Genomic DNA, 25,571 nt, shown 5'->3' on the forward strand with positions numbered 1-25,571 from the left:
ACATACTTTAAGAGATCTTGCTTGGAGCTGACAATGGCCAATAAAAAAAAATATAGTGTACATACATATTCTTAAGAGTAAACCTTCTTAAAAATGACCTTTAGTAGGCAAGTGTTGTCACTGCTGTATGCCAAAAGTTGAAATGAATGCTGGTTTGACTGCTGTATCTATTCTACCTCATCAGTTGCAATAAAATTACAATATCTCCTTTAACCCTCTGTTGAATAGCTCTAAGCAGTCCTTAATTTGTTCTTGCTCCTATTCCAAGTAGGAAAAAAAATAGCAGTTCCTTTGAGACTTCAAACAGGAAGTCATTTTGATATTTTCATAATCCTGCAGCACTAATGTATTAAGAACATTAATATCAGATGTGCTTGAAGTTCATTTGAAGATCTCTTCTTACATCATAATGTAATTGAAGTTCCTGTAACAGCAGATCCACTTCTGCATCAGAGAATTTGACCGATATTTAACAGTGCAAGGCCAAGTAAACCAGAAAATAGTTATTTAGAGTAGGCTGGAACACAATCCCAATCAGTATCAAACTGTTTAAGTGCAAAAAATTCCAGCTACAGCAGTTACAGTAATGGAATGGCATGTAACATGATCATCCCGGTTATGCTATATAATCTGTCATGACAGTTTGTACCTCCCATGGAAAATGCAGATTTGCCTAACATGACCTTCGATTGCCTTACAAGGACTCCACTGACTAAGCTAGATGTTTCTTGGCATGCCAAATATGGCAATGGGGCACACAGAACCACTACCTTCGCTGCAATGTGTATTTCATCAGCACTCAAGCACCGCGGCTACAGGGATAATTTGTAACATATATGGAGTGATGGTTTAAACTAATAGAACCTTTGAAGATTCCTGTGGCAGTGGAAACTGCATACTCCTATTATAGATATTCAAAGCTACTTAACTAGTCTAAACAGCAGCTTCAAAATTATACATAAGTGGATGGCTCAGAATTTTAATGCTTTATGCTTACAGTTGTCCATTTTTCAAGTTACTAGTGCCAAAAGCTGTGTGTGATGGTCTACCTGAAATGATTTTTCAGTCTTAAAAGTTACTACTCAGTCCATAGCTATTTGCTGGAATTTTGGCTGGCATTCTCAGCCAATATTTTCAGTATGAATACAGACTCAGGTTAATTTGAAATTTTAAAATGTGCTTGCCACTAAATTTTAAAATACAGCAGCACGCTATCTGAAAGCATATTAACTGGAAACTCATAATCTGAGGGAGGGATGGAAGAGAGAGCACAGTCCCTTGGCGCTGAGCCATTATCCAGATCATCATCATCTATTATCCCAAAATTTGTTGGCTTCATATGAAGCAGTATCCTGAAAAACTCCCATTATTTTTTTTTTATCAGAATATAAATGATATGCTGGGTCAGAACAATGGTCCATCGAGCTCAGCAACCTCTCTGACAATGGCCAATCTGTTTTTCTCTGAATTACCCAGCAGAACCAAATGGGGAGAATCCCTCCCCTGTTGCTCATTTCTAGAAGTAAGATGTGGTTCCCACAACTATCTGGCAAATAATTGTTAATGAACTTCTCCTTTATAAATTTGTCCAAATTTTTGTTAAAAACCTGCTGTACTACTAAGCTGTGGAATTTGTTGCCAGAGAATGTGCTCAAGGTTAATTGTGCGTTCACTGAAAAAAAAATCCTTTAAGTTTTAAATGTAAACTCCCATGATTTGAAAAATCCATTATCTATTATTTGTCCCTGGTAATCTGGGTAAATGGTGCTCTCCTGTACTGTGCACTAAGATTGATTTGCAGCTGAGTGGTACTGCAATTTGCTCCTCATTCATGCCTGACATCCTCAGAACCCTAAAGACAGCTTGGGCTCTAGAACAAAACAGAGGTAAACTAGATATTTATTTATTTATTTAAACATTTTTATATACCGGCATTAGTTGTGGACATCATGCCGGTTTACAGCAAAACTGGTTAAACTAGGAAATTACATTTTAACAGGGAAATCAAAAACTGGGAGGGGGTAGCAAGAAGTAAAAGAATAGATAATAACAATAACATGGTTCCTCAATATGAGATGAGAAAAGATAAACTATGGTTCCTCAATATGAGGAGAAAAGAGTAGACGTGGGATAGTCTATTTTTGGGAACTGTGGTGGCATTTTATTCTGGGCACGCATGTCTTTTATTCCGGTTTATCCGGTTTATCCATTATTCTCAAATATGAAGAAAGTCATTAATGTAAAAATGATTTAAAATGCTGTAGTCAGACAAGAACAATAGCAATCTAAGCATGGATTGTACTTCTCCAACTTTACACAGTTCCTTCATGTCATTCATTCATTAAATATATTGCCTCCCCATACTTCAGAAGATCGTCTGAAGCGGTGTGCAATAAAACAAACAGCAAATACAACAGAAGATAAACGCAGATTAAATCAGCATAGACAAAACCCACAAGACTGAATTGCCAAAATGTATAAATTTTCCATTCTCTCTTTCCATAAGGCACAGAAGCATTCTAGCTATATTTAAGAATCAATGGCAATTTGGTTTGTTTCTTAGATAGCTTAAGAGTCAACTAGATCTGTTTGTCATGGGGCCAAACTTCAAAAGATTCTCCTTGCTACTCACCCTAAGAATGTATGCAAGGCAGCTCTCACAGAAATCCCCAACAGAAAGACAATTAGAAAACTGGAAGAGAGAATAGCTCAGCAGCTTTGGGACCACATCATCTGCAGCTAAGGCACTGTTAATGCCCTGTTAAGGGAAAGAGGGGGGGGGGGGGGGGGGGCGCAAGGAGAGCTGCTCAAGCATTTTCTATCAGAACCAGCCTTTATACTGCTACAGCAACATGAGTCTTATTATAACATCCCTTAACTCTAAGCACTTCCAGCATTGCTTTTCTGTGCACCCTCCGACTTAATATCATGGCGATATTAAGTCGGAGGTCTCGAAAGGTAAAAAAAGTAAAAAAAATAAAATAAATTTAAAATGGGCCGGCGGCTGTCTGGTTGAAAACCGGACACTCAATTTTGCCGGCATCCGGTTTCAGAGCCCGTGGCTGTCAGCGGGCTCGAGAACTGACGCTGGCAAAATTGAGCGTCGGCTGTCAAACTCGCTGACCAGCCTCCTTTTGCCCGTTTCTACCGCCGGGCCTCATTACTGTTTCCCCGATTAGGAAGCTCTCGAATACTACTAGTGTGTTGCGGACCATTCTCAGCTCTAGTAGGTTTATCTGGTATGTGGATTCCTGTACTGACCACTGTCCTCAAGTTTGATCATGTAGGAGATGCGCTCCCCAATCGTGGGTAGAGGCATCAGTAGTCAGAATTATTTGATGAGGAAGTGGCCTCAATGGTGCTCCTTCCATTAATATTCTCGGTTTGAGCCATCACATTATGTCCTGTTTCATGAAGTCTGAGAGTCTTATTCTGATGGACATTTGTTGTATTCTTTGCGACCATTGGGTTTTTAACCCCTACTGTAACTTCTGCATTCGAAGCCTGGTTAAGGAGACTACATGAATGGCTGCTGCCATATGGCCTAGCAGAACTAGCAGTTTGCGTATTGTCGTTGTGGTGCAGTTTCTGAGTTGCAGAGTGAGTATACATAATCGCTATCTGTCCCTAGGTAGATACACTCTTTTGTGGGTGGAGCCTATCACTGCTCCAATGAATTGTATCAGCTGAGACAGCTGAAGAACTGATTTTTCATAATTGATTATGAAGCCTAAAGGTTCTAGACAGCGTATCGTTGTCAGGGGACCTCGCACCAGGACATCTCTTGTTGGTGATACTATCAGCCAGTCGTCAAGATACGGAAAGATCCTTACACCTTTCTTGTGTAGATGGGCTACAGCCACCGCAAAACACCTGGTGAAGACTCTCAGGACAGAGGAGAGTCCAAAGAGGAGCACTTTGTACTGGTAATATTCACTTCCTACTTGGAGGCAAAGGTACTGCCAACATGAAGGTTTATTGATATGTGAACATACACATCACTGAAGTCAAGTGAGCACATCCAATCATTGGGTTGTATCACTGGCAGTATGGATTTGAGAGTTACCATCTTGAATTTCTCTTTGTAGGGTTTTGTTGAGGGGGACGGAGTCCAAGATTGGTTGCAGATCTCCTGTACGCTTTGGAATGAAGAAGTACTGGGAGTAGAATCCTTTCCGTATGAAAACTAGTGGAACAGGCTGGATGGCTTTGTTCCAGTAGTTTCTTCGCTTCCAGTTGCAGAAGGGAAACGGGAGACACATTCCGTTTACAGGGAGCTAGATGTAGGAGTCTTGGACAAGATACAAAGTTTAGATTGTACTCGAATTGAAGTATGTTTAATACCCAGCAGCTGATGTTAAGGACCATATGCTGTAAATTTGAGAGTCTGCACCGTACTCTCATTGGTGACTGTGGCCTGCTCTTTCCTAAAAACTTGCTGTTTTTTAGGTGTCGACTTGTTGCTGATTTGGTGCCCTCTATTCTGCTACCGTCCTCTTTGGGAAAGTTGCTGTTGTTGCTGGAATCAAGGTTGGCTCTATGTTGATGCATGGTATTGGGCATAAGGTTTAAATGGTTTCCTCTGATAAAAGGGTTTTTTATATTGAGAGTAATAGCATTTGTATGTGGGCATCTGGTCAGATGGTAGTATGAGGGACTGCACTGCCACATTTTGTTCTTTGATTTGTGCCACAGTCTCTTTCAGTTTATCTCCACAAAGTTGTCTCCTAAACACGGGAGGTCGGCCAGCTTGTCATGGACATCCTCTCTTATGGCACTGGCCCTTAGCCATGCCATGCATGTCGATGTTCTTGCCATGGTGTCAAACACTTTGTATACCGAACATAAGAGATGTCTCATTCCTTCCTCTAAATTCTGTAACAGTTAAGGAGCTATTTTATTACCTGAATCATCCCCGATAAAAGGTTTCAGTTGTTGGGAGACAGTCATAGACTTACTGCACCATATAAAATTGATGCTGCTGAATTTCTGAAGTAGAAAATACTCAAGATTTGGCTAAAGAAAGAACTCTGTATTGGTTCTCTAAGCAACCATCATATTTGGCCACAGTGAGCTGTGGCGCATATATGCAAGCTCGTGTAGCTACTGGGCTTGACTAATCATCGGTTGCTGAGAAATCAGAGATGCTGACACTGTGTGCAAAGCGACGACTGTGTAAGCACTTATCTGGTTCCACGTTTGACGACCCTCATAGTGTCGTTTTCTAGCTTCCTTCCAAGCATTTATTTAGAGCCTCTTGTATCGGCAGATAATGTGAAGTCTTAGCCCGATGCACGCACACCATTCAATATTGTTCAAAATGGCCGACTCCCAAACGTCATTGCCCATATAAGGTATGTTCATCTATACAAAGTATTCCCCACATTCGTGTCATTCTCAAAATGGCCGCTCCTCTGACGTCAGTATCCATTTATGGAGAGTTCATTACACAGTATTTCCCACTTCTAAGCCACCTTCAAAATGGCTTCTTTCTTGACGTCATTGCCCTTATATGGTATGCAAATCATGGGATAGCAATCCTTTCACGCTCGTCATTTCCGGCTGGCAGATTTTTTACTCGGAGGATTCGCCTTTAAAACCGGCGTTTTCTCTCAGCTCTGCCCTTGTCATTCAGCAGTACAACCGCTGTGAGGCTGCACCATTTTAAGTGCACGTAAGTACATTATTCTGTGAGGCAACCCGTTTCTTGGGCTTCTAGTTCCATACACTAAAAACTTTGGACTTTAAATTCTTTTTTGTTTTTTCAGCGATGTTTCATAAGCGTTTTGATTGACTGCAACCTACAGGCTTTGTAAGTCCTTTTTCACCAGCCTGACATTGAGCCATTGATTCTTTTAGCCTTTGGGCATATTTAAGAACTGTTTTTTGTTTCCACACAGAACCACAAGTATATTTTTACCTGGAGGGTCCCTGAGGAAGGAGTCCTATACTCCGAAACACCGCAGTGTTGGAGCAGCACTTCAGGACTATATATACCATCTTGTCAAACGTGGAACCAGATAAGTGCTTACACAGTCGTCGCTTTGCACACAGTGTCAGCATCTCTGATTTCTCAGCAACCGATGATTAGTCAAGCCCAGTAGCTACACGAGCTTGCATATATAAACCACAGCTCACTGTGGCCAAATATGATGGTTGCTTAGAGAACCAATACAGAGTTCTTTCTTTAGCCAAATCTTGAGTATTTTCTGTTGTTGGATTTTTTGGCTATTACAGAGTTTTCTATACTACTATTGTTGAATTTCTGAAGTAAGCATTGAGCTCTGAAAAACTCTTTCCAAATTCATCTAGGATCCTACTGTCCTTACCAGAGGATATTCTACCATGAAGCTTGGATGAATTTGTTTTCTTCATGGCTGACTCAACCACAACTGACGCACATGGGAATTGGATTGGACTGTAACACTGGGACGTTTTCATCCTAAACTTCATATCCAGTTTCCTAGCTACTGCCAGGTTGGTCTGCGGAGACTCCCAGCATTTCAGCAAGACCTTATCCAAGACCTCATGCAAACGTAATGCTGCCAGTTTGGACAGAATGCCCACGATCTTCAGAATGCCTCATACCTTCTTATAGGGGTCTGGCATTTTCCAAACTTCTACATTCAACGTGCCTCCCATCTTTTCCATGAATCTAGGATACGTTAAATCCTCTGGAGGGGGGATGTGTGTTCTGGGGGGGGGGGGGGGACGACGACGACACATTTCCGGTGGTTCATCTAATGGTAGGCTGGTTGACAAAGATGGCAACAGGGGCAGTGAATAGCCTGCGGGAGAAGATTGCAAGTCATCAGGTCCCGGCAGGCTACCTTCTCTGGAAGGAACTTGTGGTTGAGGGTCTTCATGGTCAGAATCCATACGGCCAGTGAACCTCTCTGATTGTACGATTGGGTGCAGCATGGATAACAATCCTGTTATAATCTAAGATATCTGCTCCATCGCCTGTCTTGATTTGGATTGTAGCGTCTGTGGAGGTGCTGTTGGCAAGGGAACTCAATAGCGATGTGGGGAGTTCATAAGATCCTTGTGCATTCTTGGCAGTTAAATGGCTGCTCTATGGATATCTGACAGTGAAGTGGCAGATATTGAAAGGATTCCTCTGCCAGACTTTTGTTTCTGGGAAAAAAAAAACTCCTCTTTGAGTTGTGGCATTCTCTGTTTCCTGGACGCCGGATGAGTCAGCCCTGAACAAACTTCCAAGTCACTCTGTGAGCCACTAGATGAAATGAGCGATGAATCCCTTAGTTGTGAAGTCCACGGCTGCTATGAACAAGTTTGCAGGATGGGTTCCAACTGTGTTGTGACCTCAGTCTATAATGGTCTTTTGGAGGGTTTCTGTGGTACCAGAGTTTGCGCAGTTGGCACACTCTTAGCAAATTTAAGATGTTACCTTTCACTAGCATGTTTGGAAGAAGTTGGGGCCTGCTTAGACTAATCTTTCAATGGTTTCCCCCTGATGCGTTGTTTCTCTTTTTGCACACATCATGGGATGTAGAGGAAAGACTAAAGAGGTTAGGACTTTTCAGCTTGGAGAAGAGACGACTGAGGGGGGATATGATAGAGGTGTTTAAAATCATGAGAGGTCTAGAACGGGTAGATGTGAATCGGTTATTTACTCTTTCGGATAGTAGAAAGACTAGGGGACACTCCATGAAGTTAGCATGGGGCACATTTAAAACTAATCTGAGAAAGTTCTTTTTTACTCAACGCACAATTAAACTCTGGAATTTGTTGCCAGAGAATGTGGTTCGTGCAGTTAGTATAGCTGTGTTTAAGAAAGGATTGGATAAGTTCTTGGAGGAGAAGTCCATTACCTGCTATTAAGTTCACTTAGAGAATAGCCACTGCCATTAGCAATGGTTACATGGAATAGACTTAGTTTTTGGGTACTTGCCAGGTTCTTATGGCCTGGATTGGCCACTGTTGGAAACAGGATGCTGGGCTTGATGGACCCTTGGTCTGACCCAGTATGGCATTTTCTTATGTTCTTATGTTCTTGTGAGGACTCCAATGCGAGATGCGTTGGAGGAATGAGCATTTCATCATGTTGCTTCGGTATGAGGTGCGTCGTGTGGTAATGCAAATTGAGATGCGTCAGCTTGATGTGTGTCGCGCCCTAGCATCTGTATTTGAAGTGCATCAAGAGGACAGGAGACACGTTGTTGCGCATTACACACATGGGCTGTCGATGCAGTTTTCAATTTCGTAGACGACACAATTACTGTGGCGCTTTTGATGGTGCTGATGAAGTTTGAAGTGCCGAATTTTGTTTTTGCGTACAGGCCATTGATCTTTCACTTGCGTTTCGCCTTTTTTTGATGAGGTTGTACCCAGTTTGATGGAAGTTGATCACTTGTGCTTCTTATGTAGATGTGGCTCCGGCCCTGGTGAAGAGTGCACAGAGTGCTTTGGGGAAGGCACATAACTACCTGATGTCGATCTTACCTCCACCTCTTTGAGCTTGGTGATCTTGGCCACTCATTGCCTTTGTGCTCTTGGGGACATTTTCCCACAATGGCGGTAGGTGGACTGGTTGTGCCCCACGCCCAGGCACAGGTAATAATGATGTCCGTTAGTAGCGGACATTATGCGTCCGCACTGACAATACTTGAAGCCCAGAGCCTTCTTTTCAGCCATGGTAGCACTTAAAGTGATTTTTTTTTGTCAAAGACTGAGGAGTGAAGAAGATTTGCATTTGTACCGTGATGCACATGAAAAGAAACTGAGGCGTCCAGAGCGGGACAATCGGGCAGGAACTGCCGCACATGAGCAGAGCAACTTTAAGAAGATTCCGCAATGTGCGTGCCGTCGATGACATCATTGCAAAGAAAGCATGGCTAATGCAGCCTGGAAAATACATTTAAAACTAATAAAAGACAATTTTTTTTTACTTACTGCATAATTCAGCTCTGGAATTTGTTGTTAGAGGATATGGTGAAAGCCATTAGTATAGCTGCGATTATAAAATATTTGTACACATTCCTGGAGGAAAAGTCCATTAACAATTAAGGTAGAGTTGCAGAACTCCACTGCTTATTCTTGGGATAAGCAGCTTGGAATTTATCTACCCTTTGGGATCCTGCCAGGTACTTATGACTTGGCTTGGCCACTGCTGGAAACAGGATACTGGGCTTGATGGATCTTTGGTCTGACCCAGTATGGCAAGCCTTATGTTCTTATATTCTTATGTTAACTCATTGCATAAAAGATGTCATTCTTTAAAAATATCTGCAGAAGGCATGCAACTCATAATATTTAGGTCTATATCAGTGATCAAGCATGTTATCACTAAACTGCATTAAGATATCTATATATATTTATCTATATAAAAAGAAGACTATCACCACATTTTAAAAGGTATTGGCAAAAGTTAACCTCACTGTCTCACTGTATACAACCAGGCTCTTGAACTGTTTCAACAAAGCTTGCTGGCAGACATCTCCCCAAAAAAAGTGAAACAGGTGTCTAATCAAAGCTCTTGTCAACCTTTCTTCAAGTTCCAAATTTAAGAACATAAGAAATTGCCATGCTGGGTCAGACCAAGGGTCCATCAAGCCCAGCATCCTGTTTCCAACAGAGGCCAAACCAGGCCACAAGAACCTGGCAATTACCCAAACACCAAGAAGATCCCATGTTACTGATGCAATTAATAGCAGTGGCTATTCCCCAAAGTAAACTTGATTAATAGCAGTTAATGGACTTCTCCTCCAAGAACTTATCCAAACCTTTTTTGAACCCAGCTATACTAACTGCACTAACCACATCCTCTGGCAACAAATTCCAGAGATTTATTGTGCGTTCAGTGAAAAAGAATTTTCTCTGATTAGTCTTAAATGTGCTACTTGCTAACTTCATGGAATGCCCCCTAGTCCTATTATTCGAAAGTGTAAATAACCAATTCACATCTACTCATTCAAGACCTCTCATGATCTTAAAGACCTCTATCATGTCCCTCCCTTAGCCGTCTCTTCTCCAAGCTGAACAGCCCTAACCTCTTCAGCCTTTCCTCATAGGGGAGCTGTTCCATCCCCTTTATCATTTTGGTTGCCCTTCTCTGTACCTTTTCCATCACAACTATATCTTTTTTGAGATGTGGCAACCAGAATTGTACACAGTATTCAAGTTGCGCTCTCACCATGGAGCAATACAGAGGCATTATGACATTTTCCGTTTTTATTAACCATTCCCTTCCTAATAATTCCTAACATTCTGTTAGCTTAGTGTATGTGATCACCAACTTTAAAATATTGTAACAGCATTCCAGAACACACATACACTAGTTATTCATCCAAGATCTGTGCACACTCCACACATAATTTTTTTAAACACTATATGATGCATGAACCGATCTCACTAACCTATCACAAGCTGTCTTACTGTGAATAATACTGGCCTTATTCCATCAATCTGTGTAACCATTATACAAGTCTGTGCATTCTTTTCTCCAATCTCATATACTGCTAATGAATTCTAAAATAAGCTCCAACACAGCATCTTAACCCAATACACACAAATCAGTGCAAAATACATCCTATTTTTAATCATTATGCTTTTCTTGCTATCAGTGAACACACACTCTTACCCAACCTCTGAACTATTAAATTTAAACAGGCCTATTTTATTTCATAGTAACAATGTACACCACCTGTGAACACTAAGAATTTAACCATTTGAGACCTAAACAGTGTAAAGTTCAATTCCTCTATCATACTGTAGTTTGGTGAGTAAAATAGTTTTACAATGATCAATGAAAATTTAGAAAGCTTGGGATGATTTAGCTCTTTTTGTAAAAGAGAAATTAACAAAACAATTACCTGAAATAAAGGAGTAGTATTTAATAAATCAATACAGCTGGGCTACCAAGCATGTAATAAAAGAAACCCTAAATCTAGGCTAGTGATTTTAATGATTTTGAAACAATAAGTTGGGTATCATTCTCCAATTATAAAATGGTTTTGATCATTGTGTTTTAATATTTTCTGTTTACCAATGATTACCAAACATACATTAGCTCAATAAAAAGAACCATTTTCTATCCTGCTTTATTGGCATGAAACTTTGGGAATATTTTCAGAGGTACTACCTCAAAATTTAGCTCATTTCACTAGGTACAGAGAATTCCCTGCAGCTAAGTTTACATTTACACTCAAAGCATGGTTGAAGCCAGTAAAATGCTCATTACTTTGTTAGCAGCACTAAAGAGATGCCTTTCTACAGTATGCTGAACAATTTATGAGTTTAGCTGCAGCTGGCAGGAAAGAGAAATGCATTCAATAGCATGCTTTAGAAAGAAACTAGTCAAACGATTCTCCAGTAACACACTCAACTTAGCAAACCAAAGCTTTATTCAGCATTCCATCTGTAGACATCCAACTCCGGTAATTCATTACAGCCCCTGTGCTTATCCAACTCATGTTGCAGGTCAACATCTTGACCTCGTCTTTTCATAGCCCTGTTCTACTTCCCTTTCTCTGTGGCCACCTATAGCTCTGTCTGACCATTTCCTCATTTTCTTCGTTTCCTACCCAATATTCTCCACCAATAGAATGCCCTTGCAGTGCATTTTGAGACATATTCCTTCTTTCTGCCACTGTTTTTCTTCTCTCCCCACCTGCAACCACACAGATTTCCCTGTTCAGGTAATGGTTATTCCTGTCAGTTGGTCACACTCCAATCTACAACCAGGGCTGAATTCCTTCCATCTATTACATAAGAACATGCCATACTGGGTCAGACCAAGCGTCCATCAAGCCCAGCATCCTGTTTCCAACAGTGGCCAATCCAGGCTAGAAGAACCTGGCAAGTACCCAAAATCTAAGTCTATTCCATGTTACTGTTGCTAGTAATAGCAGTGGCTATTTTCTAAGTCAACTTAATTAATAGCAGGTAATGGACTTCTCCTCCAAGAACTTATCCAATCCTTTTTTAAACACAGCTACACTAAATGCACTAACCATATCCTCTGGCAACAAATTCCAGAGTTTAATTGTGCGTTGAGTAAAAAAGAATTTTCTCCGATTAGTTTTAAATATGCCACATGCTAACTTCATGGAGTGCCCCCTAGTCTTTCTATTATCCGAAAGAGTAAATAACAGAGTCACATCTACCCGTTCTAGACCTCTCATGATTTTAAACACCTCTATCATATCCCCCCTCAGCCGTCTCTTCTCCAAGCTGAAAAGTCCTAACCTCTTTAGTCTTTCCTCATAGGGGAGCTGTTCCATTCCCCTTATCATTTTGGTAGCACTTCTCTGTACCTTCTCCATCGCAATTATATCTTTTTTGAGATGCGGCGACCAGAATTCTACACAGTATTCAAGGTGCGGTCTCACCATGGAGCGATACAGAGGCATTATGACATTTTCCGTTTTATTCACCATTCCCTTTCTAATAATTCCCAACATTCTGTTTGCTTTTTTGACTGCCGCAGCACACTGAACCGACGATTTCAATGTGTTATCCACTATGACGCCTAGATCTCTTTCTTGGGTTGTAGCACCTAATATGGAACCTAACATTGTGTAACTATAGCATGGGTTATTTTTCCCTATATGCATCAACAATTTTGGCATACTCAATCCCAATAAGAAATCAGTGGCTCAACCTGAATCCTGGACATTTAACTCATTTTACTACGGCTTTGCTCCCTTGTGTCACACTATAAAATCTAACAGTCTCTTATTCTTCAGCAAATCACACTTGCAGACTTTTGGCTATTTTCAACCTTCTCCTGTATCATTCTATTGCACCTACCTCCAACTGCTCACACTTCTTCAAAATTCAGGAACACTTCACTCTTCTAATATCCAATTCCCAAACTCCACTACAGTTAACATGCATGACCTAACATTCCTTCCTCTTGTTTTACTACAAATAAACATTTATATAGTCCTGCAAGATATGCAGAGAGCTAGACAGATACACATAAGAGATAGTCCCTGCACTGTTGAGTTGACCCTTCAGTCAAGACAACAGAAGTAAGCATTTGGGGAGAATCTGGGAAAATATTTAAAGTGAGTAAATATGTGCAATTTGATTGAAGGCATAGACCATACTATCTAACATGGTATAGCTATAAGAATCATACTTACCTCTTTCTTGCCAAACTGACTCAATCATGATTCAAATTGGCTTTTCCTTTGGATCCTATTCCAACCTGTTCTCTTCAGAAAGAAGTCTTGCTTTCCTGTTTATCAAATTTCTGAACTCTTCTTATAGGTTTCATCAACAAAGGTCTGTCCTTTTATGACAAAATTTTCTCTTGACCCTAAGTGCTCTATCACCATCCCCCGATTCCTTCCCTCCCCCTTTTTTTCTAAGGTTTTGGAACACATTGTCAAACTCAAGCCTTCTTCATCTACTGGTGCTATAGATCCCTACCAATCTGGCTTCAGACTCAGTTTCTATGGAATTTGCTCTCTTACAGCTGTTCAACAATCTGCAGACATCTTCTGGGCTTCCAAAAGCAATTAGTGGCCCTGTACTGCCTGACTCATGGGGCTCCCAGCCTACCAGTCTGGTATCTGTCGTGACCGTAATCCAATCTAGGTATTGGCCTCCAACAGCCACTACTGCAGCCTGTTCTTGGCCTCTCTAAAGTACAGGGTGAGTTCATTCGTAGTTCTGCCTTTCAGGAGTCCACTGAGAGAGCGGGGCACTCTGCAAGAGGTGCATGTGGGTCTTCACCCACAAATCCACATCTATGATCGTAACCATTGACTAATACCTATAGGTACAATTTTACTCGAGAAGCCTTGGAAATGAACACTTGAAGAGCCCCATTAACATGCTTAAGGTCCAAGATTGGCCAAAACATCACAAACTAAATGGAGTATCTTCCTTTTTTGATCTCCCTCTTGGGAACTGGTACTAAAGCATCCAACTGGAACAGTCAGTCTAACAGTTCTTGGATGGCTGGCTTCAGTATGCAAGAGGACTGGAGACAGGCCTCTGGAATAGGGGCAACCAATAACAGGGGAAAACCCTGCTGAATAATCTCCAGGACCTATTTGTCCATGGCAGTTATATGAGGAGTTGACCCAAACAGCCAACTGCTAGAAGCTGTCCTTATGGCAGCCCAAACTCCTCCTTCTAAACTCCCCCGAAAGGAATGGGCTGATGTCAGTAGCCTAGCTTTCTAAGGGGTGACATATCCCTCGGGTATATGCTGCCTGATCTCTCAGTAATGAGCACAAGAGCTTCTCACTGCTCCTCTGTTCCTGTCCTCTGGCAGTCTCTCGGTCCAAACTCCCGCAGTTTTTCTAGCTCGGAGGTCCTTTACCAGCTTTTCTAGCTCTTCCCTAAGCAACCTCCCTTTGAAGGGTTAGCATACACAGATTGGGTTTTGAGGCCAAACCTTAACACAGAGTTCCTCGGCCATAGCAACCTTCCAGCTGACACAGCTGCACCAACTGTTTGGCTGATGTCCTGATTAAGTCATAACATGTCCGCTAAGAAGGCTGCCCCCGATTCCAGCTTAGCCACCTCTCTTATCCTGGGCATCCTGGGGCTCCTCCGCATTCAGTTGTAGATGTCGGGCCCACCGCATCAAAATTTAAGCCATGTACAGACAAACTGGCAGTCTCAAAGGATCTCACTTGATCCAAAGGGAGAAGTCTGGGGTCTCCCATTATGCCATAATTATCTCCTGTACAGCTGGGAGAAGAGGTAAAGATATAGGGAGCGTCTTAATCCTTGCTAAAATTGGATCTCCTTATGGAGCTGCTTCCCTTTTATGTTTATCTGAAAGCTTCAGAGATTAGGAAGAATGAAGTAATCCAAAGTCTCTCACCACCTCATTCTTACCTCAAAGATGTCATGTCTGCTTCTCTGAAGCCTTCTCTTGACTCGTGTCTCCCAACCTCCCTCCCCATGGGTTAATCTGGGTGCTGTGAGAAGTAGGGGAGTGGTCCAGAGAAGGCCCTTTAACTCCATCTGGAGTCTCTTTAAACTTGGAGATTGTCCCTCTTCAGGTTCAGGTGGTGACAGCTTCTGCTGGCCTCCTAACTCTCCTTCTCCATTGCACAATAGGTTTTGTGTATAACTAGAACTGAGGTCTGCTGAGATACCTGTGGAAGAGCTCCAGGGTCTGCCATGGTATGCTGTGTCCCCACTGCATTTTGGGCACACCAATGCTACCTCGCCAGGCCAACAGCTCCTCCCTTTCAGATAACATGGCAGTTCTTACCTCCTCTGGGGTACCTGACTATTCACTGCAACTGTACTTTGTTACCAGCTGCTGCATAGCAGAAATCTCCTCCTCCTTCTTTATCAGCCTTCTACAGCCAGGTGAGGGGGGAAAGCATGGGAGAAAGTGATCCTTTCCATGGGCACACTGTGGGAAATCTGTAGCTATACCATTTTTTTTTTTTTGCACAACTTTATGCTCCCGCTATTGGAATGCATGGCCTTCTCATACCAGGCCCAAATGGAAATGAGAAATGACTACTTACCTGATAATTTCCTTTTCTTTAGGACAGTCAGATGAATCGAGAACAAGTGGATTATGCACCTCTACCAGCAGACGGAGCAACCTTACGTCACAATATATAAACCCCTGCAGTGACACCAGCCTGCCAGTATTCTCTTCAAAAGCAAAATGTAGAGAGACTAGCAAAACTTGATTGAACAGATAACCATTTCAATGCTCAGCAAACAGGCAACACCGAGCTCAGGCAAAAATGTATAACACTAGTCTAGGGACTAGACAAACACCAGTAATCCCTAACACATATAGCCATGGAGGAGAATCATAATCCAACCATTCGGCAGCCAAGGGAGGGAAACTGGATTCATCTGACTGCCCTAAAGAAAAGGAAATTATCAGGTAAGTGGTCATTTCTCACTTCTTAGCATCCAGTCAGATGAATTCAGAACACGTGGGATGTACCCAAGCTACTCCCAAATAGGGCAGGAGGCTGCCCGCAGGCCAGTCAAAACTGCAGATGCAAAGGCTGTGTCCTCCCATCCAGGTGATAATACCTGGAAAAAGTGTGTAATGATGACTACGTCACAGCTCGGCAAATATCAACGGGAGTCGACAAATTCACTTCCACCCACGACACTGCTTGAGCTCTAGTGGAATGAGCCCTGACCTGAGTAGATAATGGCTTCCCAGCATCAATGTATGCCGCCATGACTACCTCCTTAGTCCAGCAAGCTATGGTAGCCCGCAAGGCCAGCTCTCCCTGCCTTGTACCACCATGAAGGACAAACAGGTGATCCGTCTTCCATAAAGGCTTAGAAACCTCCAGATACCAGACAATAAAAGTCTCTTGACATACAAGGGTCGCAACAGAGGATATTCCGATACATCTTTCTCTTTGTCCAAAAAGAGCAGGGAGATGGACTGATTCAAGTGAGAGTCAGTGACCACCTTTGGTAGAAAAGAAGGAACAGAACGCAGCTGTATCGCCCCTGGAATCACCTGGAGAAATGGCTTCCGGCAAGACAAGGCCGACAGTTCGGAAACCCTACACGCAGAACAAATTGCCACATGAAACACCATTTTCAAGGTCAGTAACCTCAAGTTCAGGTTACACATTGGTCTAAACATAGGGTCCACAAAGAAATCTACCAAATTAAGACTCCATAAGGGCACCAGAAACTGCAAAGAAGGAAACTAGCCACATCAGGATGAGCCAACAAGGATCCACCATTCACCTGACCTCTGAAAGGTACTACTTGTACCTTTAAGGAATTAAGTGCCAAGCCTTTATTCAAGCCATCCTGCAAAAATTCCAAAATGAGCCGGATCTTGACCGAACAAAGAAGAGAACCTCGATCCTCACACCAGGCCTCAAACACTCATCAAATCCGTACATAGGCCAAGGAAATTGAGAACTTTCTAGCTCTTAGCAAGGTGGAAATCACTGCTGCAGAGTATCCACATTTCAGCAAGTGAGCCCTTTCAAGGACTAAATCATAAGACAAAATAGAGTCGGATCTTCGTGAAGAATAGGACCCTGCCACAACAGATCTCTGTGCGCCAGAAGCTGAAAGGGCGATTCCACCAGGAGCCACTGAAGATCCACATACTACGGCCTCCTGGGTCAATCTGAAGCAACCAGGAGCACTATCCGTCTGTGGTGCTCGATCCTTTGGACTAGTCTGCTCAATATGGGCCATGGAGGAAAGGTGTACAGCAACTTTTCTTCTGGACACTCCTGCACCAAGGCATCTATCCCCAACGATTTTGGATCTCTCCTGAGACTGAAGAATTGTGGAACTTTCGCATTGCGAGAAGTAGCCAGCAGGTCTAGAAACGGGAGACCCCAGCAATCCAGAATCAGCTGAAACACCTTGTTTGATAGCACCCATTCTCCTGGGTCCAGACTTCCCTGCTGAGAAAGTCTGCTCTTACAATGTCTTTTCCTGCTATATGCAAGGCTGAGATCATCTGGAGATGTAGTTTGGCCCATTCTATAAGTTGACCCATCTCCTGTGACACTAGTTGGCTCTTGGTTCCTCTCTGCCGATTTATGTAAGCCTCAGTCACTGCGTTGTAAGACATTATCTGGACCGTTCGACCCTGCAGCCTGTCGCCGAACTACAAATGTGTCAGCCAGACTGCCCTGCCTTCCAAACGAATGATGTTCCAGAGAGACTCTTCTGCATCCCAGCGCCCTTGCACTGTCAGCTCCTGACAGTGAGCTTCCCAACCATGGAGCCTCGCATCAGTCATCAGTACTAGTTAGTCCGGTGGTGCTAGGGAAATTCCCCTCCTTAGATGATCTGACTGTAGCCACCACTGCAGTCGGGAGTAGACTTCCATCGGCAGATGGAGCCGAATCGAACAGTCCAGAGACTGTGGGTTCCACCAAGACAACAGGGAGTACTGAAGAGGACACAAATGCGCTCTCGCCCATGGTACCATTTCCAGGGTTGCCACCATTAAACTAAGTACCTGCAGGAAGGCCCATATGGTCGGGCGCAGTGTGTTCATCAATAGACGTAGCTGTTCCATCAACTTCTGAATATGAGCTTCTGGCAGGAAAACCTTGCCCTGCTTTGTGTTGAACCAAACCCCAAGGTACTCCAAAGACTGAGCAGGCTGAAGACTGCTCTTGACCAGGTTCACAATCCAGCTGAGCTCCTGCAACAGTGAGATCACCTTGCAGGTCACTAGGCGGCTCTCCTCCAGCTACTTGGCTCGAATCGAAGAACCGGTGATTCGCCCCTCTTACTGACCAGTTTCTCCAACTCGATCCCAAACAAGAGCGAGCCTGTAAAAAGCAATTTCATGTGGTTAGCCTTGGAGGTCCATCAGGCGACCAATTTCTCAGTCATAACCAACGCTTAGCTGCTATTACTGAAGCCACCCTTCTGGCTAAGGCGCAGACCAAATGAAAGCCTGCATCTGGCAAGAAGGCGGCCGCTGGCTCCATAACTGCCCTGGAATTCACCCCAGAATCATCAACCTCTTGAGAGAGAAATAAAGAAGAGCGAGCCACAAGGAACAACAAGAAGCCATTTGCAAACTCATTGCCACTGCTTCAAATGCCTGCTTAAGGATAGTTTCTACCCTCTTATCGTGTTCATCCTTCAAGGTCACTCCTCCCTCCACAGGGATAGTCATCTGCTTGGAGACTGCACATACAAGTGCATCCACTTTCAGAAAACGTAAACGCTTGCTCATCACTGGATCTAGAGGGTACAGGCCTTCCAAAACCCAACCTCCTTTACCCAGACCTACATCCAGCTGGGAAGAACCAGGCTTAGTGAAATCAGAGGAAGATAATTCTCCCTGAGCCTCCAAACAGCGCTGGCACAAGTCAGTGGGTACTCCTGGTTGAGAAGCCTGAATATGACAAGCAGTGCAAAGAGAAAGGCACGTAGGTTTCTTAAATATAGGTGCCATAAGAACGGCAGCATGCTGATCAGTGACAGGAAGCGTACGTCTAGCTTTTTTTTTTTTTTTTAGGTGTCCAAAAATTCTAGGCGTCCAACCTAGGTGTCGTAAAAAATTAAGAGCACAGCAATGCTCAACTTGTGTACACAGGTAAGCAGACGGCCACTTAAGGTGCCACTTAACTTGAAAGCACAGATTGCCTAAGCGTCCAAAAACTGGACGCTCAGCTAGATGCACACACTGAACTGATAATCCTGTAAGGGCAGTCTAAAAAGCACGCGAAACATCATTGAGGCCACTACACAGTGTGCAGCGAAAAAGCTGCACAGCAGAGCCTAGTTTACAGGGGATGCTCAACTCGGCAGGCTGCCCACGTCCCTCAACCTCCCACGGAGCAGGACGAATGTCGGAAAGGCACACCGAGCATGGAGACTGGGGGAAGGAGGAAGACCTACAGCAAAAATAAAAACCCTCCTTCTGTCTGTGTTTTTTGTTTTTTTAATTTACCTGAGCTCAGCCTTCCCTGACTGAGTACAGAGATGGCCTCCAGTCGCAGGGGGAGAGGGCATTTGCTGTCACTGCCACACTCTGCTTCCCGCACCCACTGCCTTTCGGCTGCCTAACAGCTAAGTCCATGCCAGCTGAAAAACCAGCTACTGGACCAAGGCACTCATCTGAGGGACCATGGAAATCACTTCAGGAATTCTCAACTGGGGAAGGGACCTTTTGGTATCACCGCAGAAGAGCAGAGCAAATTTATTTTCCTTATGTCTCCTTTTTTAAATTGAAGCAATCCCCAGTAGGGAGATGCACGTCCACCATCTGCTGGAGATGGAGAATACTGGCAGGCTGATGTCACTGCAGGGGTGTACATACTGTGACGTCAGTTTGCTCCGTCTCCATCTCCTGGTAGAGGTGCATAACCCACTTGTTCTGGATTCATCTGACTGGACGCTAAAACTAGAATTTTTTTTTCTTCCTCCATGGAAGGAAGAGTAAAACATCTTGGTATATGCCCCTTTTTTTGGCTCAGTTTAAACTGTCCCAAGAAGATCAACCCACCAGGCTGTCATCCTGGGACCTTAGCAAAAGCCTTCCTGCTACCCAGTCCTTTCCTTTACTGGAAACAAGGAACAGACTGCATTTCCTGCTGCATTCAGCTATGAGGTGGATTTTAAAAGATGGGCTCATGCCAAAATTGAGAGATATTCATGCATGTAGGACATGCACATGTCCACCCAATTTTAAATGCCTCCTACATGCACACACATCTCCAGATATGCAAATATCTGACATGAACGAAAAAGGGGTGTGATATAGGCAGGGTGTGGCCATTCTGGGGCAGGGTCGAGTTGCGTGCACAAATACCTTTTCTCCTTGGCATGCGCTCAGGTCCAGGGCCGTGTAAATTTACTTCTGCTATGGAGGAGGTGTAAGAAAAAAAACCAAAACAGGCATCTGTGAGGGGTTTGAGGGTCTGGGGTAACTAGGGGGAGTGCAGGCTAATGAACCAGGGGGGGTTTCAAGGACCTAGCTCTAGACTGGTCAAACTGGTCACGGTGTGGATGCACGCCTGTTGTAAAATTCCCTCACCTGCGTGGTTCAAACCTGACTTTGAACGGCTGTGTGCATCCAATTGCAAAATTGGGCACACACATATGCGCATCTAGGCTATTTTATAACATACATGCCGACGCACATGTGTATGTGTGCATCCGCGTGCCCATTTGAAAGTTATCGTCCCTATAGGGGAACATGTCAGAAAATGTTTGTGTTCTCTGCCTCCTTCTGCTGGTGAGAGAGGGTAACCCCATTTGTCTAGACTAGTCTGGCAAGACAATAAAGAATTCTTAATCTGTAATTTCTTGGTAAAATCCAATCACACCATTAGACTCATGGACTTGTTTCAAAGCATGTAATTAAGATGTAATGGTATTAAACCAAACAAAAAAAAAAACCCCACTGAAATTTGCTCTACTATGCTACAAAACTTTTGTGGCTTTGGCATAACAAAAATGTTCTCCAGACCTTTACCCCATTCTGACCTCAAACTTATACGTGTCAAGGTGTAGAACATGATAGTTTATTTTGCAGCAACTTAAACCCTTCAGCAATGAAAAATAAAACTATAGACAATAAAAACATCACCACTGGCTTGGAAGACTTCAGAAGAACTGCAAACTCTTGGGAGTTGCATGCTCTGTACCATTCCTCTTTAACCCTGTATGGAAACTGACAAACTATCCAATAGCTATGCAGCTCAGTTACTGAGACTGTAGTCCATCTGATAGATTTTAAAATTGATTTTTTTTTAAACAGAGTGAATGTTATGCCAATAAAAATGCATTCAGTACTACAGAGTTTGTAACTTAGGTCAGACTTTGGTACTGACTGGCAACAGTTTTGAGTAAGCAGAGTCCAAGATTCAAAGCCAAAAGATCTTGGAGCTCTTGCAACATGAATAAGCATAAAGTGTTTAAAGTCTTCAGTATCCTCCTCTCATGTTAAGAAAAACGTAGGCTATTTAAGCTGATAGAACAGCTGCACTACCCCTGTGTCACCAACTATGTTATCTCAGGAGTGTCAAATCAGCTTCATTAAGCACTGTACTAAGGCAAGGGTAGGAAATGCTTGCCCCAGAGTGCCTCAAACAGGTCTGCTCTTCAGGATATCCACAATGCATGAAAGATTTACATGCACTGCCTTTATTGTATGCAAATCTCTCTCATGCATATTCATTGTGGATATCATGGAAACCACACATTTGTGGCATTAGAGAACTGGCATTGCCTACCCTTGTGCTGAAGAACCATCTCCCACTGCCCCCCTAGCATGTCCTGGATTAGTAGTCTCATAGACCAAAGGCTCTCTTTGCCCTGTTTTAGTTATTTCATTACAAGGCCCAGAATGCAGAAGTTATAATTATTATTCAAAACTTAAACTGCTGTACACCCATTATACAATCTTATCTAGTGCCATATTTAAAAATTCTTATAAACTGCTTTCCATGGGTAAGCCTGCTCAAAGTGGTGTGCAAAAAATAGATATCCAAGTTCAAAGCAAAGTCACAAATAACTATGGCTACACAGACAAACTACCTCTCAAACCTAATTTTGCCAGTCACCCACAGCTCTCTCTTTAGCAGGGACTGAATTTGGGATGTAATTTGGATCCTTTTCGGAAAAGCTGGCATGCTGAGATTAGCATAGGAGCACATCATGCTCACAGACTCAAAAGAACTGAGAAGAGAGAAGCAACACCACGAGGTACATATTAGAAAATACTAGTACAGTAGATGTATAATACATAATAACTTGTTACCTACCTCATTGGGTATAACAGCTGCAAATTCATATGATATATAGGGTTTTCAAGTTTCCCAATGGCAATACAAAATACAGGAATTTGAAAAAGCAGAGTTCTAACTACAAGGAATTTAAAGAAAGTGAACTTGTGACAAAATTTGCTCCATAATACCAACTACTAAGTAACCTTCATCCTTCTACCAGTTTGAATGTGTCTCTAATAGAAACATAGGCATTAATCTATCTGCATTAGCTATTAGCTATACCAGAATTAGATAGGACAACAGAAAGAGAAAATGCCAGACTAGCATGCGGTAGTGATAGACAGCAATTCACCACATGCTACTTCTCTTAACAATCTATTTTAAATGTATAGTGCAACACCCTGCTCACCAGTAGTAAAAGTGCCAAAAAGCAGAATATAAAGAACTAATAACGAACTGAAATACAGTACTTTTAAGGGTCAATTCCAAAATGAAACATCTAAATGCTGTATAGCCCTCTACAAATTACGTAATGAAAACAATTTCCAAAAAGAAGCTAGATATTTTGTAAACAGCTGCAAAAAAAACATAACAATAAGGAAGGAATCAATTCTGAAAGTTCACAAACAGTTTGTTTCTGTAAAGTCAGAGTACTGGTAACCGTATTGGTCCAGAAAAAATCTGAAATCTTTGTAGGCTGCAATATATTATTGGAGCAAAAAACAAAAAGAAGTTTAGTATACAAGCTTCTGAAATTATTTATTTTTAATTTTTATATACCAACATTCTTGTATAATATACAAATTATACCGGTTTACATTAAAACAGGAGATGCAGGGAAAAAAAGTTACCTTTGTCAAATTATACGCCTTTTCTCCAGAATTCAAAGCTAGCAATTGACTTCTAAACTTCATGCAAGTATAATAGTTATCCATGGTGGAGGGAGGCATTCTTTGTTCACTTAAATTCACATATTGTACAAATAATAAACTTTGCCCATGTCCATTTAGATGAAACAAACGCAAACAAGACCACCAAGCATATACACCACACTATCAGGCCGATACAGTAAAGTTCAGGCCACTCTCCTGTGCGCGCGATTCACTAACACAAAATATTTAAATTAGGGCCCTCATCCCTAGCGCCTCTTTTTTGACAGGAGCGGTGGCTGTCAGCGAGATTGACAGCCGACGCTCAATTTTGCCAGCGTCGGTTCTCAAACCCACTGACAGCCACGGGTTCGGAAACCGGACACCGGCAAAATTGAGCGTCCAGTTTTCAACCAGCGAGCCGCAGGCCGATTTTAAATGGGGTTTCTTTTTTGTTTGGTTTTTTTTTATTATTATTGGTTTTTACTTTTGGCCCTCAGACTTAATATCGCCATGATATTAAGTTGGAGGGTGCACAGAAAAGCAGATTTTACTGCTTTTCTGTGCACTTTCTCGGTGCCAACAGAAATTAACACCTACCTTTGGGTAGGCGCTAATTTCTGAAAGTAAAATGTGCGGCTTGGCTGCACATTTTACTTAGTGAATCGCGCGGGAATAACTAATAGGGCTATCAACATGCATTTGCATGTTGCGGGTGCTATTAGTTTCGGGGGGGGGGGGGGGGGGTGGACGCACGTTTTCGACGCGCTATTACCCCTTACTGAATAAGGGGTAAAGCTAGCACGTCGAAAATGCACGTCCAAACGCGGGATAACAGTGTGCTCCACTGGAGCGCACTGTACTGTACCAGCCTATATGTAATGAGATCAACCATAAGTCTCAAAAGGCTAAAACAATTTTGCTGTGTTTACATACCAAAGTGCCAAATATATATCTTCAAATCAAAGACATCAAATATAATGCAAATCCATGCAATGCAATCTCTTCAAATAAGAGTAAGTACAACAAAGGAGTCAGGTATCTGGTGGCTAAACAGAACATATGTGACATGCCCTAGCAGGAACATTAACGGGCAAATTTTAAAAGGCTGGTGCATGCCAAAACCGGGAGATATGTGCACAGGTTGGGCTGGCATGTGCAGAGTGGATTTTAAAAGTCACATGAGGAGGCATGTATCTCCTGCTGTCATACAAGGAAAAGTCTGCAAAAAGGGATGGGGAGTGGGCATAGTCTGGGCAAGGCATGGGTGTGCCAGGGAAGGTCAAGAGATGTGCACGTAAATACTTATGTGCACAGGCACCTGCCAGGGTCCCCTGCTGTGTAACTTTACTACTGCTATGGATGGCAGTAGCGGGCTAAGGCTTTAAGGGTTAGGATTAACAGGGGGAAAGGGAGGCTATTAAACTAGGGGATTTGAAGTCCTTTTCCGTAACTGGGCGAACTGAGAATGAACTGGGAAAACTACTATGGCGGTGGAGTGTGTCCCTTATAAAATTCCCCCACTTATGCGGTAGAAGTGGAATCTGCACGCACATGTGCGCGTCCATTTAAAATGCATCCAGGCTATTTTATAACATGGGTGAATATGTTATAAAACGGATGAGTCTCTGGATGCTAGCCAGCAAACGTGTGCATATGTGCGCCGCGCCAACTTTAAAGTTACTGTCTAAGAATGTAAAAGCAGTAGCAAGATATGCATCTTGGCAAGCAAAAAGAACTACACTGCTCAAGACATCTAGAAGTTCCCCATTCCAACAGAAAGCATTCGTTTACTTTATTTCAGAATGCCTGTTCTAACCAATTATCTTTTATATATCTTACTGCTGTAAGATGGTTAATAGTAAGGCACTCCTTTAGACAAAATACTTAGAAAAGCAGTGTTATTAAATTTTTTACTCACATTTAATCCACATCAGTATACATTTTCATCCTACTAGCAGATTTGCAAAGTCACAAACAGCAGGAAACTATTGTTTAAATAATTCACCTATCAACTCTCATATTCAAGATTCTTAAAATGCTTAAAGTCACTCAACAGTATTTAATCCCAAGAACGCATCCATCTTGAAATGGCTGTTTTCATATTCTTATAAAAATACTGCATGCAGAAGTTAAATAGGTACAAAACTTAGATTTATTTTTTCCTTCTGCATCCCGGCCTAGTTTCCAAAAGGAAAGTCAAATCCCACTTAAGCTTCCCCACAAATGTAAAACTCGGCACATTTCAGTGCAGGGGCGAGTGCCCGACCCACTTCCCCTGCTCAGAAGTCACAGCCGTCGGGAGCAGACAAGATAAAGTTTAGTCGTGGGGCGGGGCGATGGCCGGGGATGAGGCTGGAGGAGTGGGGGCAGCTGGGGACCACGACCGTCGCTCCGCGGGCTGAGGAAACGCCGTCGCCATGGCAGCAAAGAGCGCGAGCGAGAGTCTCCGCGCCGCACTCGAGCGTCCCGCGCGCGCGTGCGACGCCACCAGCAGCCGCCCGACAGGCAGTCAGGCGCGCGCGCAGCCAGAGGTCCACCG

General features: G+C 42.9%; 1 protein-coding gene across 3 annotated transcripts in view; it reads right to left on the reverse strand.

Annotated features, from left to right (window-relative positions):
• Positions 1 to 25,571, reverse strand: part of NECTIN3 (nectin cell adhesion molecule 3) — a 274,465-nt gene that overhangs the window by 248,107 nt on the left and 787 nt on the right. Inside the window, exon 1 of one of the 3 annotated variants that reach the window (XM_029578108.1) lies at positions 24,951 to 25,524. The exons of the other annotated variants lie outside the window; for them this stretch is intronic. Coding sequence (XP_029433968.1) covers positions 24,951 to 24,963 — 13 coding nt within the window. The 5' untranslated portion in view covers positions 24,964 to 25,524. Of the gene's footprint in view, positions 1 to 24,950; positions 25,525 to 25,571 lie in introns of those variants that run through there. 3 annotated transcript variants of the gene reach the window in all.

This window comes from Rhinatrema bivittatum, chromosome 15 (genome assembly GCF_901001135.1).
Source record: "Rhinatrema bivittatum chromosome 15, aRhiBiv1.1, whole genome shotgun sequence".
NCBI lineage: Eukaryota > Metazoa > Chordata > Amphibia > Gymnophiona > Rhinatrematidae > Rhinatrema > Rhinatrema bivittatum.